Source organism: Anguilla rostrata, chromosome 10, assembly GCF_018555375.3.
Source record: "Anguilla rostrata isolate EN2019 chromosome 10, ASM1855537v3, whole genome shotgun sequence".
Taxonomy (NCBI): Eukaryota; Metazoa; Chordata; class Actinopteri; order Anguilliformes; family Anguillidae; genus Anguilla; species Anguilla rostrata.
In genome coordinates, this window is record NC_057942.1 from 25,534,333 (window position 1) to 25,548,135 (window position 13,803).

A 13,803-nucleotide genomic window follows, 5' to 3' on the forward strand; every position below is an offset into this window, starting at 1 on the left:
TTCTTAACTGTCCAAGTCTTTCACCCAATCTGAATCCAATTGAATATCTGTTTCATATGCTGAAGAGAAAACTTAAGGCAACTAGCCCTCGAAACAAGCAGGTGGCTGTGGTACAGGCATGGCCGAGCATCAGCAGAGAAGATACTCCACCAGGTCATGTCTATGGGTCAGACTTCAAGCAGTCATTTCATGTAATGAATATGCGACAAAGTACTAAACATAACTGCTTTAATTTACATAATGTTAATATGTCCCAAACATTATGTTGCCTTGAAATGGGGGACTATGTATAAAAAGTGCTGTAATTTCTACATTGTGAACCAAAATGTATAAAAATACTCTAATCTAAATCTAAAATTGTAGACTACAGACCCAACTCAACAACAACAAAAAAGTTTTTATCCCAAACATTATGGAGCTCACTATATATATTGTGCTATCATTCTTCTCATGTGCCTGATGGAGTGAGAACTGAATGATTAACCAAGATGACTTCCAGAATTAACTGAATGATTGCTTCGCTTGTGATTTTAAATAGATTTTCTTTCAAGACAGTGGTGATGGAGGACTGAAATACATACAAAAGTATTTGACAGGGCACCAGTAATGCTTAATGATAACTTCCATTCTGCACAAAAAGCAGAAAAGCTCATTTCTAGGCTCCCTCAACCCCATTCTTCTCCAAGATTACTTATCTAAGCAAGTGGTGTAGTATTACAGATGTTGTCTGATATAATGAATACTTGAATATGTTTTCCAGGGAAGTTGTACAGCTGGCAACCTTAATTATGGACTAAAATAATTATTAATCTAACTGATTAATAACTGTAAATGAAAATGTGTTTCAAACAATGACCATGTCATATAATTTTGTACAACAGGCAGGACCTAGCCTCACTGAAGGAGGAGCTGGAGCAGAACAATACCAAGGCAGACAAACTGAGAAAAGATCTGAAGCAAGAAAAAGATATCAGAGAACAGCTGGAGGCAGTTCAGCAGGAGGCTCTCAGTGCCATGTGTCAGGCCCTGAAGGTAGAGAGCACTGATTCCTGTGGTGCCAGGCAGTTATAATGTATGGGATAGCTGAATTATTTATTGCAGCTACTAACAAATCTTAGCACAACAATAACAATGTTGCTGCAAGGATATGTACCACTACATCAATTTTGTGAATGAGGTGATACATCAGTGTTATTTAATGAAATTTCTTAAGCATAGTGCTGTTGTGCCATCGTGTGCTTTGATTGGGTCAGTATGGTAAGGGTTGAAGTTTAATGAGAGTGTTCACATACCTGGGTAAAGCGGTTTACAGAAGTGTGCTCCTTAATAGGAGTCAACAAGTGTGGTAGAGACCGTGCTCAGTTGCAAAAGATCTGGTTGGATCAGCATTGTGAAGAACTTAGTTTCTCCAAAATACAGTGTAATCATGTTTTGTATTGTTGCAAAGCCAATGTCATGGGGAAAAAGTTGGTGTCTCAGCTACAAAGATTAACCCAGTGTGATATGTTTACAGATATAGCGCAAGCAGGATTCATTGTTTGTCATGATTATGTCTAAATTGGATGACTTGGGGTTTTTCCTTGTATATAAGTAGAGAAGTGCAATGGTTCGGGGAGACTTGTCAACACGGTTTATGCTTATAGCTATTTCAGCACACACAAGCCAGAGAAACGGGGGTGTATCTCTCTATGTAAAAGAATGTGCAGAAAATTCCAGAAACTGACCAGCTCGTGCCTAGTGAGAATATCTGGATAAAGCTCATAGGGGAACTTGAAGAGGGCCTTATGGTAAAATGTGTTAGGAGTGTGACTTGAAACAATTTAGGAAACATTAGGTAGCATTGCTTTCGAATACAGCTTGTTTAATTTTTGTGAGGCAAGATAGCCTATATTGTTTGTAGTACAGTAACTTGGTGTCATTTTGATACCAATACTTTTAATGGCAGACCTAGATTTTGGCAGTTTGAATGAATGACTTATACAGTGCTTTATGTGTGTATGTGTGAGTAACTGGGCATTTTTGTATGTTGAAAACATTTTTTTCATGAGATATCATTTCTTTTTGCACTGTGTTTGTAATGAGTAAATGATAATAGTAATTCATATACAGTACCAGTCAAAAGTTTGGACACACCTGGTTAAGCCAGTTTTTTCATGATTAAAAATGCTTTAAACTGTATAAACCTGTCTATAAACACTTAATATTTCATTATATGATATCTGTACTTATATAAGCAGATAATCATAAATTAATTGCATTCAAAAGTTTAACTTTTAAATGAAAATGGAAATCTTGTAAGCTCATTGGGGGGCGGGGGGGGGGGGGGTGCATTGTTTTGTTATTTAAATATCTTGGTACGTACTGGTGTTCATAATGACATGTATCTTAACAGGTGCTCCAGGACCTGTAGAATTTTTCATATTTAAAAAAAATAAAAACCACCCACCATATTTCAATATGCATGGGATTTATTCCTACATCAGCTCCACCCTTCTACCCTCCATTGGAAATATATGGTAATGCATGTGGTGAAAATGATGTAGGAATATACCCCATGCATTTTGAAATATGGCGGGTGGTCATTATTTTTCTAAAATATGAAAAATGTCCTGGAGCACCTGTTAAGATAGATGTGATCATGAACACCAATACGTACCAAGATATTTAAATAACAAAACAATGAGCTTACAAGATTTCCATTTTCATATATCATATAATGAAATATGAAGTGTTTATAGACAAGTTTATACAGTTTAAAGCATTTTTAATTATGAAAAAACTGGTTTAGGCAGGTGTGTCCAAACTTTTGACTGGTACTGTATGAATTCAGGTGCCACATATTTTAATGAAAAGAAGCCGTTCTTTTTCACTGCAAACAAAACATAAAAGCTTTTAGCTGACCACATAGGCAGACACTCGCTTTCAGCTCCCGTAGCTTGCTAGTAGTCTAGTAAAGCTTGCCACCAAGCACGTTACAATACTGTTCTGTATCACACTCTTTTTCTCTAACAGAAATTATTAATGTAATTAAGCCCTGTTTTAACAGCGCACAAATAAGCATTATAACGTGATATGTGAAGAACCCACTGTAACGTAGCTAACTAACCATGTGAACAACAATATAGTCTGCGGCTAGCACACAAGGTAGTTATATTACTAACCAGTTTAGCCAACATTATTTTACAACATTCTTGTGTATAAGCATGTAAAAGTCAACAGGAATTCATACACACACTAAACTAGTGAAAATTCATGCTTCATACGGTCTTACCTGCAAATAAAACATAAAAGCTTTTAGCTGACCACATATGCAGATACTCGCTTTCAGCTTGCTTAGCTTGTTTCTAGTACTCCAGCAAAACTTGCTACCAAGCAAGATGTCCTGTGCCTGCAAATCTCACACAAACTGGTGGCCACTGCCATCTACTGGCGTCAGCTGGTATTGCACTAGCTAACAGAGAGACAAAAAGATTCTTGCAATAATATGTATGTCATGAAAAACACGTTTTCAGTGTACAAGAATGCCAAGTTACTCGCACACAAAGTAGCTAACATTAAACACCGTGAAAATGACGAAAGCGGAACTATTCCAGAAAGATTTTGCCGATGCAAAAGCATTTGTTTAAATGTTGTATTTTTAGTTAGCCAGCAAGCCAGTGTAATGAGTTAGAAATTTGCTTCAGTCGGAGGGGGGCTATTGAACCCATGTCTATCAGTCCTGTGAACAGTTCCACCAAAAGGCGATGGCACTACCCAGTGAGCTACGAGGGAATTAGACGTCATAGCTGCAAAGTTCTACTGATTTAAATGTGCACACTTGCATATATGTTCATTTTGTGTTTGTATCCAATGTTTTTATTGGTTGATGTATGTAAAATGACCAATGGGGAGACGTATTCTTCGTGGGCTAGGAGCATTTGTGGCAGGAAAAAGAAGGAGAAAATGCAAAATCCCCTAAGTTTGGCGCTTTATTGTGTGGATGTGTGAAGTTGTTTATGAATTCTGTCTGTTGAAATGGGGTCAAAATGTACAGAAATTCATGTTTTTAAGGGCTGAGAGTCTGTGGTTGTTGCAGTTATTTCTATGGGGAACCCTGAAAAGTGCCAAACTCTTGGTGCTGTATAGGTATGGGACATGCCCCGCCAAGGCATAACTTGGCTGGATGGCGTACCTGTGATCCCAATGATCCGGGCAGAATTTGTAGCATAGAGGTAATTGAGCCACTTGGGACTAGCAATCATTCTGCAGTTAGATTTGATGTATTATGGCAAATTGACAAGGCCTCCTCTATGGCCAGAATTTATAATTTTAGACAAGCCAATTTCAACAAGATGCGAAAAAATTTATGTAATATTGACTGAGTGAAAGTTCTTAACTCCAAGGCTGTGAATGAAAAGTGGGGTAGGTTCAAAAGGGTTATTCTTGAGGCGCAATGTAAATTTATTCCAAAGGTAAGGAAAAGTACATTTAAGAAGCGCTCTCCCCAGTGGATGAACATATTGAGAGTTTGAGAAAAAAACTGTATAAGATATATAAAAATGACAGCACAAAGAGTAGTAAGTCTGAATATTGTAAAATGCGTGCTAAGGTTAAAAAAAACTACAGGAAGCCAAGAGGCTCTTTGAAAGGCAAATTGTCCAAGATGCATTGCTTTCTAAGATATTGCTGATGCCTTAAAAGGTTATTTTGTTCAGAGATTTATTAGAGAAGAGGTTACTAATAACCCGGAAGGCATATTCAATACTTAGAATGTCTTATCAGATATTGAAATAGAGAATAAAGAAGTACTGTATGAATTACTTCAACTAAACTCAAATGAGGTAGCAGGCCCTGATGGCATATGCCCAGGAGTACCCAAAGAGTTAGGTGTGATCATCTTTAAACCACTGGCAGGTGTTTTAGGACAGTCCAGTGTTTTAGGAAACTGGAGAAATACCTGAAGACTGGAAGCAAGGTAATATAGCCTAATACCAATATATAAGAAATGGGACCAAACCGATCCGGGAAACTACAGGCCTGTCAGTGTAACTTGCATCACATGTAAAATACTGGAATCTATCATTGGAGACAATTTGGAAGTATTTCTTGAAAATTGAAATCTCCTAAGGGATAGCCAGCATGGTTTTTGTAAGGGAAGGTCATGTCTGACAAGCCTTCTGGTATTCTTTGAAGAAGCTACCAAGTGTTTTGATTATAACAAGGTTTATGATATTATCTATTTAGATTTCCAAAAGGCATTTGATAAGGTACCACATGAGATACCTGGTAGTAAAATATGGATGTATTTCAGAGTGGATTTGGAACTGGCTACAGGGTAGGACACAAGGAGTATTAGTAGGAGGGATATTATCTGAGCAGAGAACTGTTGGAAGAGTCCCACAAGGATCAGCGCTGTTACCACTGCTCTTCCTCATTTATATCAATGACCTTGACAGGTAGAGAGAAAGTACATTAGTCAAATTTGCAGGTGATACAAAACTGGAAGGCACAGCTAATAGTTTGGAATCTACTAAAGTAGTCCAAGAAGATTTAAATAAAATCTAGAAGTGGGCCGAAACCTGGCAAATGAAATTTAATATTGCCGTAAAGTTCTGCATGTGGGGAATAAAAACATTTGGCAGGATTATTTTATGGAAGGAACAAAATTGGAATGTTCTCAGTTTGAAAAAGACTTGGGAATAATGGTTGATCAAAGCCTTTCTGGTTCTAGGCACTGTGCTGTAGCAGTAAAAAAAAAAGGCCAACAGGATGCAGGGTTTTTTTTTCACTTGCCCAGTCGGGCAAGTGGGTCAGAAATCTACTTGCCCAAAGTCAATTTTTACTTACCCCATACACATTGTTTTATTTATTAGTGGTTATCAAATAACAACAAAGCCTAAAGTTAATTGTCATGTTTAATCTTTATTTAAGTAAATGAAACAGAGCAAGGACACAGAGTGTCATAGATGCGAAGCAACAAACATACAAATACAAATCTTAATTATACCCGACGTGCTCTCTGCCCTGCTGACAGCCATCTTTGTACAACACGCTCAGCATCAAAATTGGCAACTGCTGGCCCCTCAATGCTAATGTATAGCAATTTCCACAGCATTTCAACTGAAGGGTTGCTCCGCCAATCCGTTTTAATGCGCTTCATGGCACTGAAGCCATGCTCACAGGCAGTGGTGGATAGTGGGAGCACGAGGATCAGCTCAACCACCATCAGCAGGTTGGGGAAGCTCTGCAGCCTTTCAGGGTCTGTTAAAAAGTCTGCCCATACCTTGCTTTGTTGGACCTGGGGCAGCGCTTTGATCACCACTTTTGCGCTTGGCCACTCCTGGTGCCTTGCCTGACCCCTGTCACAGCCCACGCAATCCAGTATGTCAGCAACGTGGTCTGTGATGACACGGAGATGATCTGCTCTGTAACTGGCCAGGTCTGCCTCCTCTGCGGGCCACTCCCTTGGGTCCACCAACCTCGCAGCCGCCTGAAGAATCTTGTCACTCTCCAGGTCCTTGAAACGGCTCCTCATGATTTTGATGACTGTATCAAGGAGTTGGCTCTTCAATCTATCAACATAAAATGTAATTTTAAATAGTTTGTTTTAAAGGCAGGGACAATGTGCAATTAAAACATTTCACACAGTGAACACGATTGAGTGAGCCCTTTTATGAACAACAGGCTATTTGAACTATATCAACAAATGTTCTTATTTTCCCTTTTTCATTTGCTACCTGTCGAATCTGTCCCTGCTTTCCTGGCTAAAGCTCTGGAGCTGCACTGCATGGAACTGGCCCTCTGCGGAGTCCTGAAGAAAGCCTTCAAGGCTCTCATCAGCTGTTGAGTGCATGCTTGTGAGCATGAGCAGTGCGATCTCAAAGGCCTGTAAGGCCTTAGGGAGTGTAAAACTGTCCTCCTGAAGCCTCAGACTTAGACTGCAAAGAATAACAATGTCACTACATTGATTAGACTTACTAACACTACACTATACTAATCACTAAAAACAATACAGAGGAAAAAAACATGAAAAAAACAGACCAGCTCAAAACTTTCAGGATATCCTGTACCTGGACCACAAACAGGAGGCTGCTGTAGTCCTTCAAGATCTGGACACACTGCTCGGCTCTCCCGATCATGTCTGCGCTGGCAGATCTGGAAAAAGCACACATATCACAGTTGTTCAATAATGACGATATAACCCAGTAATGCAAATGAAAATTGAAAAACAGGTGAATCTTCGCCACAACAATGACTTGCCTGGTTTCAATGGTTTGTACATATGTGCCAACAACACAGTGTAGTCCTTCATGAGGGTCTGAAGAGCTCTCTCCACATTTGGGAGCCACCTTGTTCCCCCCAGATTGGTCGGCTTCCAGATCTTCTGCTGGAGGACCCCACTTAGCGCTTTGAGCTCTCTCTCCAGGGTTTGGGCGAATAGTGGTATTGTTTGTAGAGGCCTTTGAGGAACTCAGTCACCTGTATGAAGAGCAGGACAAATTAGTATAGGCAATAAAACATTACTGGGTTAAACATACATTAATTTCAAATTAATTCATGCAGTGACACTTACTTCTTCATTCTCTCATCCCCATTTATGGCATCCATGGCTGCCAGTTCTAGTCCATGGGCAAAGCACTGGATGTTAATGAGGTGGGGGACTTCTTCCCGGAGTAGAGTAGAGACCCCCCCACGCCTCCCGACCATCACTGTGGCTCCATCGGATCCAAAGCCGACTTACTTCTGCTTCCACTCTGGGAGGCCAACTTTCTGAAATACTGTTTACAGAGCGACAAGTTAATTATGTCCATTTTTTTGACTACCATCAAACATCTATTTATGAAACATAACAAAATTTATCAACAAATGTTTATTCAAATGAGTTTAAACTTAACTTACCGGCATTAAGAGCTGCACAGCGTCCGACAGCAGTGCCATGATGGAGTTCTTCTACTGCCAAGAACACATTCTTTGGCTCCCCATCTTTCAGCATCCTGACATAAACTCCCAGGACACTGAGGAACTTGGCAGCCCTTAGGTCCTCCAAGAATGGTTCCCAAAGGTTGTCAAATATGACCATGGCAAACCTTAAGAGAGACAAATGGATAGCTTTCATGAATCCTAATAGAATTCCCTGTCTGTCACTCACAACATTTAATCAAAATTCATTCAGCCACCTTTGTTTTTAAATCATAGCCATACAACATTACATTACATTACATTCATTTGGCAGACGCTTTTATCCAAAGCGACGTACAAAAGTGCATTTTCATGATCGTAGACAACTGCTGAACACGGGTTCAGTAAGGTACAATTACTTATTTTGTACAGCTATTTCTAGCCGAGAACAATGAACACTATCCTGCACAGCCAACTAGGCAGAAGAATAAGAAACAGTATTAGGACAAATACAAATTACCAAGAAGTGCAGGGATGGGGCAACATGTAACAAGTGACAGGAAAAAGGGTATTTTTTTTTTATATACAGCGTGGTGGTGGTCAGTCTAGGTATAGTCTGAAGAGATGAGTCTTCTGGCCACGGCGGAAGATGGATAGTGAGGGGGAGGTTCGGAGAGGGACGGGGAGTTCGTTCCACCACTGGGGAGCTAGGGTGGAGAAGCTCTGTGATCCCTTTGGGCGAGTGGGAGGGGTTACAAGGCGCCCTGCTGCCGCAGAGCGGAGTGGTCGAGCAGGCACATAGAATTGAGTCATGTCCTGCAAGTAGATGGGGGCTGTCCTGTTGGCGGCAGTGTAGGCAAGGGTCAGAGCTTTGAACCGGATCCTGGCAGCGACCGGTAGCCAGTGAAGTGATCGCAGCAGAGGAGTGACGTGGGAGAATTTGGGGAGGTTGTAGATGAGTCGGGCAGCGGCATTCTGAATCATCTGTAGTGGCTGTATGGCACAAGCTGGCAGGTTTGCAAGGAGAGAGTTGCAGTAATCAAGGCAAGAGGTCACCGTAGCCTGGACGAGCAGCTGGGTGGAGTGCGTCGTCAGGTATGGTCGAATCCTCCTGATGTTGTACAGGAGGAATCTGCAGGACCGTGATGTTGCCTTGATGTGCTCCTTGAGGTCCAGTTGGTCATCCAGGACCACCCCCAAGCTCTTGGCAGAGTGAGAGGCAGTCACTGTGGTGCCATCAACCGTGATTGAGAGTTCACGAAGCAAGGAGGTCTTGTACGGGAAGAAGAGCAGCTCAGTTTTGTTGAGGTTGAGCTTCAGATGGTGGCTGGCCATCCAGGTGGAGATGTCAGCCAGGCAGGAAGAGATCTTATCAGTGACCTGTGTGGCCGAGGGGGGGAAAGAAAAGAAGAGTTGTGTGTCATCTGCATAACAATGATAGGAAAAGCCATGTGAATTAATGACTGAACCAAGAGATCTGGTGTATAAGGAGAACAGCAGAGGACCCAGTACAGATCCCTGCGGCACTCCCGTAACAAGTGGATGAGAAGCAGAGGCAGACCCCTTCCAGGTGACCTGGTAGGTCCTATCTGCAAGATAGGAAGCGAACCAAGACAGGGCAGTCCCGGCAATTCCCATCCCAGCCAAGGTGGAGAGGAGTATTTTATGGTTGACCGTGTCAAAAGCTGCAGACAGGTCAAGAAGGATCAGGACAGAGGAGAGGCGTGAGGCTCTTGCAGTGGCAAGTGCCTCCGTCACAGCTAGGAGTGCAGTGTCTGTTGAGTGCCCGGATCGGAAGCCAGACTGGTGAGGGTCTAGCAGGTTGTTCTGATGGAGAAAAGAGGTTAATTGTGTAAGAACTGCTCGTTCAAGGGTTTTGGACAGAAAGGGTAGAAGGGATACGGGGCGATAATTCGTTACATCGGAGGGGTCTAAGGTGGGTTTTTTGAGAAGTGGGGTAACACAAGCCATCTTAAAATCAGAGGGAACATGACCAGAGGAGAGAGAGGAATTAACAATGGAAGACAGATAGGGAAGGAGCTCGCTGGAAATGGATTGGAGAACTTCAGATGGGATGGGGTCAAGTGGACAGGTGGTTGCGCGATGAGAGGTGATGAGTTGTAATACATCGGAGTCCTCCAGCATTTCAAAGGAGGTCAGTGTGGCAACATTTATAGAATAGTACAGAGTACATAAGTTGACTAGGCCTAGCCCCCCCCCCCCCCCTCCCCCCCACCCTTCGTAAACCTTGCACTCACAGTTCATTTTCTATAGACAAAATACAAAATCAACTTTTTCTGTGTTTTAATAATTTATGTGAGTACCATGTATATATGGTGTTGTTAATTGCTCATTACCTTTTCATGGTTGTAATGTGGTTGAATGATAAGCTATTCATAACACCAGTTGTAAAACAACAGTTTGATCATATTATGCGTCTGGTCACGTGTGTTTGTGTATCTGTCTGCAGCTAATCTCGCATAATACTAGGCCGAATATTTTGCAAATCGGTCAATGACAAGTATTTCATTTGAATTAATTTCCATCATTTTCCATTGAAATACATTCCTCAATCCTCCTAACCGGCCGGTAGGGGCCACAAGTGATCAACAACTGCTTTCGTTTGGAATGAAAGACCAGCGATGTAAAATGTCAATTTCAACATTAAAATGGCAACAAAACAATCCGCCAACTAACGGGGTACGTTAATGTTTGAAGCTGTGTCAATTATTTTGACTTGTGGGATCGTAGAATGTTAATTGTGTGTAAATAGCGGGTTACTTATGTGTAAATGCATGTCCTTGAGTTAACTGAGTGTTTGTCGTTGTATGTCTAGTTTTTATGTGATTACCGTGTGTGAGCCCACACTGTTGTACAGTGGGGCTACTCCGCCGATCGCTTAGAAAAGTGAATATGACGGTTGTCTTGTTTCCGAGTTGTATATCTCAATGAAATTACATTGAGTTTGTACTGACTCAGTCTCAACTTCCTGATGGAGTCTCGTCTCGCTATAATATTTTACTTTGTTGGCCTTTTGGAATTGTTCATGTCCAGATTTGAAACGGAAGTGCCATCGTGGGTGATATGAATTAAATTAACTAACATGTCACCACTTTTCACGTTACTTCATTGAATCGGCGTTTTTGGGATTTTCAGTGGCACATGGTAAAAACTTTTGTATTGTATTTGTCTGGATGCATTAATTGTGTAGCCTCAGCAAAGCTAACACGCCTGGCGGAGATCTGCACTTAATGAGTGCACTCTTCTAGTTTAACTAGAGAGGACAATCGAAAAATGTATTTCTGGAAATTAACTTTTTATTAGTACTATTAGTATTGAGATTAAAATATCAGTTTAGCCTTAAATTAACGTATTGTGAACAGCGATTGTACATATATGGAATATTATAAATGCGATATATTGGCTGTTTTGTGCCCTTTTAGCTCGCACTTTCCCAAAATTCCATCAATGATAAGATCGGGACTCCGACCGCATCGAAAACCGATAGATTTCACTGAACATTCGATTGTGTACATTTATGAGGTTCTGAACCAGTGATAATAGCTCTTACTGGTTGATTTTAAACCGAAAAACCTGTCCTAACATTGGAGTCTAGTGGCGTGTCAGCTAGCAAGCTAGCTACAGGCTACAGTACATTACTGTCATTCCAAATAAGTTGGACTTGGCTAGCGACGTTGTTTCAACAAGCTTGTAGATGGTTAAGAAGGGGAAGCTAAAATGATAGCTACTTAGCTAGCGTTAATAAAATTGCAGGTAATAAGTAGCAAACGTTAGCTAAGTTCTAGCTGCCATGTTTAAACTACGGTTAATTTCTGCATCAGTTTCACCGGAAGCCCCCCGAGCCAAAGGCAAATACTGTTTTTCAGAGACCGTTACAACGTTGTCGCTACACTGAAGTAGCAAGCTAGAGCTAGACTAACGCAGGTAGACATAGGGTGCTAAAATAATCCTTTGACATGCTTAAATCTAATGTTTTTAGCTAGCTACAGGCATTTTGTTAGCGTTTCAGCACTTGGTTGCATATTGTGGCACCAATTGTTTTCCCCTCCGGTGGGCATGGTTTTCAGAATATGACGCGTTGCGCTCTGTCTCTATCGTCGTATGTGATTAGGATAGAGGAGGGGGCGACCTGGGCGGGTGGCTGCGGGGTGCAATGATTGAATAGGAAGAGAGAAAAAAAATTATCCCTCCCGGTTTGCCCCCTACGAAAGAATGGCGCTCTGGGCGACCGCCCATGTCACCCATGCCTAAAGTCAGCCCTGGTCCAATGTTTCATTTCTGAACACATAATTGACAAACTGCACGTAAAACTCTGATCGCGTGCAGAAAGTGAATAAAACAGATAAAGCAAATAACAGATAAAACAAATAAAAACACGATGCACGATAAAAACGCGATAACACTGAGCCTCAAACCGCGAGTCGCTCAAACAGAGGATCGCCAAACCAGGACTGGTGCAGCACAGCAGTAAGCCTGCATTCAGTAAAGAATGTATGATTTCAACAGTGGTGGACAAAGTACACAAATCCTGTACTTGAGTGAAAGTACAGATACCCTTGCTAATTATTAATCCACTAAAAGTAGAAGTCTTCAATTTAAATTTCTACTTGAGTCAAAGTACAAAAGTACCTGCTTTTAAAAATACTTAGGTATCAAAAGTAAAAAGTACTATTATTTAGTATGGTTATGTTTGTCAGGAGTTGCTGACATGACAAACAATTTTAAAATACAGTAGGCAAACTAAATTGTTCACCTCCTAACATACTGTATGTAGGAGTGAAAACTATGGTATAAATACAAATTCACAGTTTAATAAAAAAAAATGGAACAAAGGCACCATCAATTCAATTATTTCACTATCAGATATCAAAATACATTCCTGGTGACTTAGCCACTAGAAAGGGTATAGCACAGGCAACAGGTCATAGCTTAATGCGGAAGTGAATGCGATAAAAACGCTATTCCAAATGAAAAATTATAAATGAAAACGATGTCAGCTAGGTATATCAACAAACATATGGCTTAGGCATACCCAGAAGTCCTCAATAATAATAGTATTTCCCAAGAAATTACGAAAAATCATTGACAACATTTTGTCAGGTGCAGCGTCTTTGACTGCTAACACAGAGTGAATGCGATGATGAGAAAACTTTCGGTTGACCCATAAAACGATATTCCAAAACCAAAATTAGACGTGTTATACATGGTTAGAAAGCTTATACTCTCACCTACTGAATAAATGAATTGTCAATCAAGCTAGACTGTACTGAAAAGGGTAATGCCGTGAACAACAGCAGCAGCAGCTTCTGGTCCGGTCTTACTCCAGAAAACGGCGCCAGCTTGTAATACCACACGTTGCTTTCGGTGTTGTCGTCCTTTGTAGTACAATCTGGCTTGATCTACAGTTAATCAATCCAATAGGTGACAGAATAAGCTTTCTAACGATGTAATATGTCTAATTTTACTTTTGTAAAACCGTTTTATATCCCAGCGTATTCGAAAGTTTTGTCCCATTATAGCTGCATTACGCAGTCAGTCTGTGGTAACAGTGAAAGCAACGCTTTATCACCCCAACTCGTAGGTAAAAGACACTGCACCACATGTATGGTATTATGCACAGCTATTTTGGAAGGTACCCAATCGTCACAAATGAGCGTATATTTTACAAAATGATTATCCACGACATTATATGAACATTGAGTCTCAAAAAGGCCATCTCTACACATAAAACCAATGGTCAGGTTGTATATTTATTGTATATTTAGTCCCAGCATAACTGAAAGTTTTCTCATCATCACATTCACTTACGTATTCACTCTGTGGTAGCAGTAAAAGACACTGCACCTGACGAAACGATTTTTCGTAATTTTTTCATAATTTCTTGGCAAATACTATTATTATTGA

At 40.8% G+C, this 13,803-nt stretch overlaps 1 protein-coding gene and 1 long non-coding RNA gene across 3 annotated transcripts in view; one reads left to right on the forward strand and one right to left on the reverse strand.

The window, feature by feature from the left end:
* cfap157 (cilia and flagella associated protein 157) overlaps nt 1–13,803 on the forward strand; it is a 158,298-nt gene that overhangs the window by 102,371 nt on the left and 42,124 nt on the right. For both annotated transcript variants that reach the window (XM_064297699.1, XM_064297698.1), the window contains exon 6: nt 882–1,032. In XM_064297699.1, coding sequence (XP_064153769.1) covers nt 882–1,032 — 151 coding nt within the window. The remainder of the gene's footprint in view (nt 1–881; nt 1,033–13,803) is intronic.
* LOC135233805 (uncharacterized) lies at nt 5,882–7,138 on the reverse strand. The gene is made up of 2 exons (XR_010323943.1): nt 7,050–7,138; nt 5,882–6,551 (listed from the first exon to the last, which is right to left on the reverse strand). It is a non-coding gene; the product is annotated as an uncharacterized LOC135233805 (long non-coding RNA).